This window comes from Eupeodes corollae, chromosome 1, assembly GCF_945859685.1.
Source record: "Eupeodes corollae chromosome 1, idEupCoro1.1, whole genome shotgun sequence".
NCBI lineage: Eukaryota > Metazoa > Arthropoda > Insecta > Diptera > Syrphidae > Eupeodes > Eupeodes corollae.
In genome coordinates, this window is record NC_079147.1 from 95,467,296 (window position 1) to 95,475,595 (window position 8,300).

At 33.3% G+C, this 8,300-nt stretch overlaps 1 protein-coding gene across 1 annotated transcript; it reads left to right on the plus strand.

The window, feature by feature from the left end:
* Positions 1 to 2,965: 2,965 nt before the first annotated feature.
* On the plus strand, positions 2,966 to 3,800 carry LOC129942779 (uncharacterized). Its single transcript, XM_056051848.1, has 2 exons — positions 2,966 to 3,473; positions 3,541 to 3,800. Exons 1-2 carry the CDS (start codon positions 3,236 to 3,238, stop codon positions 3,747 to 3,749), a joined length of 447 nt encoding a protein of 148 aa, XP_055907823.1. The 5' UTR covers positions 2,966 to 3,235; the 3' UTR covers positions 3,750 to 3,800.
* Positions 3,801 to 8,300: the final 4,500 nt, after the last annotated feature.

Genomic DNA, 8,300 nt, shown 5'->3' on the forward strand with positions numbered 1-8,300 from the left:
CCTACCCGACCTTGACGAAGTGAAGATAGCTATATCTACTTAAGTCAAACAAAGCTGCTGGAGCTGACGGCATCGCTGCCGAGCTATTCAAAGCAGCAGGCGATGACTTGGTACGGATTATGCACCAACTCATCTCCAAAATATGGTCAGAAGAAAGCATGCAGATGAGTGGAATCTCAGCATATGTGCCCGATACATAAGAAAGGAGACCCTCTAAACTGAGCCAACTACAGAGGCATCAGTCTCCTTAACATTGCGTATAAGATCCTCTCTGCCGTATTATGTGAACGTGTGAAGCCATTCGTGAACAACCTGATTGGTCCTTATCAGTGTGGCTTCAGACCAGGAAAGTCCACTATCGACCAAATATTCACACTACGGCAGATCTTATAAAAAACCCAGGGGCTTCAAAACGATACCTACCATCTCTTTATCGATTTTAAAGCCGAGTATGACAGCATCTATAGGGAAGAACTCTACAGAGCAATGTCTAGTTTTGGCATCCCTGTGAAACTTATCCGTTTGTGCAGAATGACGATGGAGAATGCATGCTGCTCTATCAAGGTCGGAAAAGATCTTACCGATGCATTTGATATCAAAAAAGGTTTTAGAATTCTGGAAAGAATTGTGCAAAACTCAACCGTCAACACTAGAGGCACAATCTTCCAAAGGTCCATCCAATTACTCGGATACGCAGATGATATTCACATAATTGGAAGATCAAAGTGTGATGTCAGTGGAGCGTTTTTGAGCATTGCGACTAAAGCGAAGAAGATGGGTTTAGTGGTCAATGAGGGCAAGACCAAGTATATGCTTTCATCAACAAATTACACTGAACGACGACGTCTTGGACAAAACGTCACCATGGACAGCTATAACTTTGAGGTAGTTAAGGACTTTGTCTACCTAGTCACCGCTATTAATGCAGCCAACGACACCAGCGCTGAAATCAAACGAAGAATAACTCTTGCAAATCGCTGCTTCTTTGGACTTAGAAGGCAATTGAGAAGTAAAGTCCTCTCTCCAGCATGTAAAATCACCACTTATAAGACACTCATCATCCCAGTTCTCATTTATGGCGCTGAGGCCTGGACCCTGTCAAAGAAAGATGAGAGCGTCTTAGGATGCTTCGAGAGGAAAATTCTTCGGGTGGTTTTTGGTCCCGTACGCATAGATGGAGAATGTAGGAGAAGATATAACGACGAACTGTACGGGCTGTACAGCGACACTGACCTAGTTAGCAGAATTAAAGTTCAACGGCTTAGATGGCTAGGTCATGTAGAGCGGATGGACATCAACGCTCCAGCCCAGAAGGTCTTCGAATCCAATCCCGAGGGACGGCGCGGCGCAGTAGAGGAGGACCGCGACTCAGGTGGCGCACCCAGGTGGGAGAGGACCTCAACCAACTTGGCGTGCGAAACTGGAGACAGCTAGCTTGGGACCGAGCTGGCTGGAGACGCTTGTTGGTTGAGGCCCAGGTCCGCTCGGACTGTAGCGCCACCTTAAGTAAAGGAAGTAAGTATTTAAGTTCAAAATTAATTCTTACCAACTTTTAGCTATGTTTTTATTTCTTGTGACAAAAGATCATATGTTAAACACTGTTTTTCGGTTCATAAAATAATTTTGGAGATACAATTATTTTTTGTTCGTAAAATATTCGAAGTGACAATAATTTTTTGATTTTTCTTACAAAATTATTTTACATAATATAAAATTTAATTCAGTTTGCTAACGTTATTTATTAGTGAGATATTTTGGGTAAACCAAATTTTACTTTTTTTTTAAATAAAAAATGCATTAAAATTTTTTCAGATTCCATTCTGCATTTCTCTGTATTATTATCTATATTATTATTATTATCTGTATTATAAAGTTTTTTTGGAGTCGATATCTCTACTGGTACTTGAGATACGGACGACGAACGTGCGCACACACAGAAACCTCTCTAAAAATCGTTTATTTACATTCTAGGGGCGTTGAAACATCAACAAATTTTCAAAATTTTCAATTGCAAGAATTTAAAAAAGTAAGCAATAAGTTAAAAAAATTGAAAAATTTTGTTATTCCAAAATATCTCATTAGCCAAAAACATCATCAACTTCAATTAAAATTGTATATTATACATTGTGACGTGATACTAAATTCATATGATGAACTAAAAAATACTAAACACCATTTCTTATTTATCATTTTTATAAAAAGTTTAACAAAATATGTGTCACTTTGAAAATTTAACAAAATGTTTTTTACATCTGCTCTTATTTTTCAAAAAATTTGAATTGACAAGAATTTTTTAACAACAACTAAAAAACATTAAGAAATACTATTTTAAATTTTTTAAGTAATTTTAAACATGAATATGTTGACTTGAAACGTTTTTAATCTTAAAATATATAAATTAAGTTTCACGATATCTGTCTGCCATAGACTGCTAAACACCGTGTGCAATTTAAACCACACAGAGAAAAAAATTGTCATATTAACAATCGTCGGTAGTCTATAACTGTTATCGGCTGAAAATTGACTACCAAATATTCATATTGACCAACAAAATAGTCAATAGAATGACTATTTTCGTTCTGTGCAACTTGAAAGATGGGAGTATTTTTCGGGATATACAGAGTAATTACTTGAATTATAACTGGCTCAGTCATCAGGCAATTTTCGCAGCCACAAATGTTGGTGTTGACGCAATTATCCTCTAGAAAAAACCATCGTTACAAGGTGATCTGATGTCTTTTTAGCTTGGTTCACTAATATTATTCTCCTGCGTGATTTGAATCCACGTCAATTAAGCAGCGGTACACATTAGGTCATCAAAAAGATCACCGCAAATATTATTGCAGCAACCGTTCTGTTGCCACGTATACCAGTAGGAAAGGGGGCACTCTAGTCTGGGAATTTTTTGTGGTTAGGAGCGCGTGGCAAAGAGGTCGGCAGCCTTTTTAGGTAGTGTTTGAGTCGTGGTGGTTGTGTATGTCTTATCAGTATTGATGTTTTGGGGTTAGGAGCGCGTGCCAGTGTGAGTTATAGAAATGTGTAATGGTGTTATCACAATATGTTTTTTATGATTCATTGTAATTTGTGGTTTGTATTTTGTTTAATGGGTTTATATGCCTACATACATATGTGAGAAAAAAAAATGTATATTCTAGCAATGATTGCTTAAGTGTTTTTATTTTTAGAACAGCTCTGATATAGAGAACATTAATTGAGGGGAAGAAGAAAAAATAATATGTTTTGGTGTGAAAGATTAAGGGAAGGAGAAACATTTTGTATCTGTGAATCTGGATGGTTGGACATAAAATTTACGGATGTAATATTCTATAATGACACATTAAAATTGATGCTACAGCCAGAATATGGAAGCGAATGCGTTTTGTTTCATATTAGAAATGGTGAGACCGTTTCGCCTATTCTGAGTTTTAAGTTGCAGTTTCAATCTATGCAACATGTACGGTTTAAACTTTTAGGTGAGAATATTACTTTTCATAAAAAAAAAGTAAAATGAAATGAATAAAACATAAAATTATATTATAGGAGGGGAGTTAACACTGATCGGAACGATTACACCTCATTCGAATGCTGTAAAGAGAAAAGAGGGTGAATATCCATCGCTTTGTCCATTTGGTGAGGCTGAATTACTTAATGAACCTCAAAAACTTAAAAAGAAAAAAGACAGTCATCGCATAGAAATAGAGACAGTTGAACGAGTTCATGACACATCATTTCAATCGAATGTATTTTAATATATACAAAATGAGATAAGAATAAAAGATGTGAGAAAGAGAGATGAATATAGATAGAATAAAAATTTTATAAAATTTAAAATTTGAGTGTAATGTTTATTAGTTTATGACAAACCTTTGGATAGCAAACATCTTTTTTTAAAATGTTGTTTTACTCATCAGTCTTATGTCTGCTTTTAATTTGTCCTTCATTAATTGCTACTTTGCCATTACCTGTGGATATCAATTTGCAACAAGCAAACATAACTGACAATCTCTCTTTTTCATTGAGTTTACCTAATAATGATACTGTGCAGATAGGTTTATCGTTTCGTTTGTTAACCTTTACAAATGGTAAAAATTTGCTTAATACCACAACAACAACAACCGATACAACATCATTTCAAAATGATGCAACAGTGACTTCAACAACAGCAAGAACGGTGGTAAATACAATTTTGGAGGAGAAAAAAATAGTAACCGTAGAGGAAGCAATCGAGAGTTTTAGGCAAGACTTAATTAAAAAAGAAACTGAAATATCAGGAATTATACAAAGTAAGGATGTTTTTTATAGACATTTCAAGCTTGAGTTTGATGAAGATAAGGCACTAACTGTTCGATGTTCGTATGATAGCAATTATAATTTGCGCACTCTAAGCATTAAATGTTATGAGTATCATGAATATGAAACTGAGAGAGTATTAAGTAATGGAGAAGTTGAGGTCTTTATGAAGGAGGATCTCGCATACAAATCTGATGTCGAATTACTGAATTTCAAATCATTAAAACAATCATACCATATGAATATCTCTTAAGAAAAAAAAATGTATAAGTGTATATATCAATAAAGATTTTTATTTAAAAAAAAATTACAAAAAGATGTGTCTTATTTATTAATTTTAGGTATAGGAATCCAAGAGTTGTGATCGTGTGAAAAGCCGAGCCATTTAACAAATAATCGATCTTTTTTTCTTTGAAGCACTTCCTCGACTAGATATGTATCGGGGAACTTAGTTTTCTGTAGTTCAAGCTCATAAAACCCTCCTTTAATGGGATGTCCTTGGTGATCTTCCAATAGGTACGTTATTGGATTTGAGTGTTGCACTTTGGCTATCTTAAAGATTTCTGTGGTCCAATTCGGTGTGTATCCTTTATCGAAAACATGTTTGTATTTACTAATTCTGACAAAATCCCCGGTTTTAAACTTTGGAGTAATATGTATTTTGATGTGATTATAGATCTTGGAGAGTAATATGTTTTCATTTGCAGCATTGACTTCAGATGGTTTCATATTTATCGTACGATGTTTGGAATTATTGTACGTTTTTGTTAGTTGTTCTATAATATCAATCCAACGATATGAACCATTTAAACTAAATTCTTTCCACATCCAAGTTTTCAAGGTACGATTAAATCGTTCAACAATGGAAGCCTTGAGAACACTAAATGTAGAGTAATGATTGATTTGAAACTTTTTCATAAGTTTTTGAAACGATGCATTGAAGAATTCTTTTCCATCATCTGTTTGTACATTTTTTGGGTGACGACCTTTATTAAATATATCTTCCATAGCCTGAGTGACACTCGTTCCTGTTTTATTTTTAATAGGAGCCGTCCAAGCAAATTTAGAAAATGTATCAATAACTGTGAGAAGATATCGATAATTTTCGTTTTCGGGTGAATACACAACCATCTCGACTAAATCGGCTTGCCATAAATCATCTAGACCCTTAATAATTACTCGTCTTTTTGGAAAATTCCTTCGAGCAGGCTTATGTAGTTCTTCAACAACGTTTCTCTGACTCATCTTTTTATTGAATGATAAAAACAAAGTATTTGTTCATGCATTTTATTAATTAAAATATTTCTATATAATAACTACAAGTTTAAGTCATACTATTTCAATCTTTTATACAAAGACATCAGTTTTTTTATTTTTAACAGTCTATTTTCAAGCATGTAACATGCGCATGTATCTGGACCATTTTTGCATAAGTTTGAAGACCATGGGCAGTTATCGAAATGACATCCATGTTTTGATGTTGTAGTAGATACATTCATAAATCTTTTCAAAAAGATTACACAATTCAAAAGCTCTTCATGATGTTCTTCTAGTATATTATGATGATTTGTTTTCAGAAACTGTAGAATTTCATCAAAAATTAATAAAAAATCTATGTTAGACATAATGATTGAGTTCTCCACACTGAGGAGATAGATTAAAGACTAAAGTTATATAATGATTGGTTTTAAGTTTTAATAACTAATAGAATTGTCTTCAATTTTATTTTCTGATTTTTTTTCCTTATTATCAATTGTGTCAAACAGTAGTTTCTCAAATTTGTCAACTACTCTATATTGGATGTATTCTTTAAGTTGTTCGTATGTTTCATCAACATATTTTTTGGTAGCAGCGTCTTCCTGTTCTTGTGGTTCTTGAACATTTTTTAACCGTTTAAAGTGTATGTTGTAATCTCCGCTTTCTGTTTTGAGGAATCCCGCTCCAGGTGGTCCAGGCAAACCTCGCTCTCCCTGTAAACCTGGTGATCCCTGCTCTCCTTGTTTTCCTCTTGGTCCTCTGGGTGGGGTTCTATTTGAGAAACGACCAAATTTATCAACACTCATCTTTTTTTTTTTATTATTATTCGATAATATTGGCTTCTTTAAGTTCTTCAATGATTGAAATAATTTCGTTAGAGTGATTGTTGTATCCAGCTTGTTGTGAACCAATAAGAAGTCTCAATCGATCTACTAGTTCATTGGGATTATCCCAAAATATATAGTCTTTTTTCAAATTTGATAATTGCATTATTCCACTTCCTGAAGGTATTTGTAGTGTTGAAGATGATGGCGATAGAGTATTAGAAGTATTTGTTGTTAATCCGAATAATTTACTTATAATTTTTTTATACTTATAACCTCTATTGCCGTGTACTTGTCTCTGTGAATTATGATCAATTCTATGAGCATTAGTGTCATGTAATATAGTCCTGTAGTTTTTTAAATCTTCATTGGTGTAAACTTGATTATCAGGGTTTTTCTTAAATATAAGCTCATATAACCCATTTGTTCCTTCGAAGGTTTTATTTTTAATTTCTATATCTTTTCCGATAAGGTTTAACTCACTATTACCGATGTACATTTTTCCATCTTTTGAATGTACACCATACGTTTTATCAAGGGTGTTGGAATTATTTAGAAATAAATCTATATATTTTTTAGGTGTGTCATGAAATTGTTTTTGTGACAAGCGTTCTGCAAAACTACTATGGCTTGACTTGTTCTTTGTTCTTTTTGGAGTAGTATTACTATCAACGGAAAAAATTGGTGAATCATCATCATCATCAATAGAAGTTTTGGGGGTTGTGAATTCTTCATGAAAATGTTTCTTGTTATCATAATCATTTTCTTGTGATTGAGGATGTTCAAAATTGAGTTTTATTTTCTTTAAAGGACTATTTATAAGGTTATGTTGATCTTGTTTGATATTTGATTTTTTTACTAATTCGTTTAGTGGTTTTGTAAGAGGTTTAAGAGTTTCTTTAATTTGAGTTTCGTAAGCTTCCCTACCGATCTTAAGAGCTTTGTATTTCTTTCGTAGAGCATCTGTAGTTTTAATTAATTCCTTTGTAAGTTTTACATCTATATTCATCATAATGTAAACATTTATTTCTTCCTACAGAGGCAAGTTGTTAATTTGTTTCGAAGTTGTTGAAAGAATCGTTCAAAAAATTTTAAACTGAATTTGATATTGAGATTACTGATCTTAACTGAAGAATACTGGGTCTCAATCTGAGTGGAACTGCTTTTTACTGCTACTATCTGCTCACTGTACTGCTCTGTACTGTTCTCATAGAACATTTCTTTACATATGGTATTAAAGCAAAAGTGTTATTTGTTTTATAACTTAAGAAAACAGTCAAAGCCTTTTCTATAACGACCTTCATTCAAAGGACTATCCTTGTCAATTACCACAAATCCGTAATTTGTCTTCCAACATTCTGCACAAACTATTCTGAATGTATTAAATGTCATATCTGAATTAACATGATCATTATATATATGTTTTAGATTCGTATCGTCCTGTTTGAAGATGATTAGTAAATTCGCATTGTCTCGAATTAAGTGTTTGGGTATTCTTGTATAAGTCTGGCATAAGTAAAAACTATCAATATGATGATGCCGTCCCATACTGAAGTAAACTCGAACTGTGTCTTGTTTTTCACAGGCAATATCGTCAAAAATAAATATAGAATTTGGTTTAGCCTCTTCGGGTGAAATAACATCACTGTTATTGGCAAAAGTGAAGAAACCCATATTTTTAATAGGTTTTATGGCTTTTCGTAAAAACTCATACTTTGGTTGATGTAAGGATTTAGAATATATATAGATATTTTCAAATTTTAATCCATTTGGATGTTGTAACAAACTCATCATGACATTTGTTTTTCCGCAATTTGAGGGACCAGTAATTAACCCTCTTATACTATGAGGGAATAGTTTACCATGTTTTTTTCTTTCAATATTGTTAGCCAGTTCCATATTTATTACTGGTAACTGGCATTGTTGTTT

What these genes read in the sequence shown, in the direction of transcription:
- LOC129942779 (XM_056051848.1), top strand. Translation starts at nt 3,236, where the DNA reads ATGTTTTGGTGTGAAAGATTAAGGGAAGGAGAAACATTTTGTATCTGT. An exon ending in TGTACGGTTTAAACTTTTAG is followed by an intron (nt 3,474 to 3,540) that starts GTGAGAATATTA and finishes ATTATATTATAG; the next exon opens with GAGGGGAGTTAACACTGATC.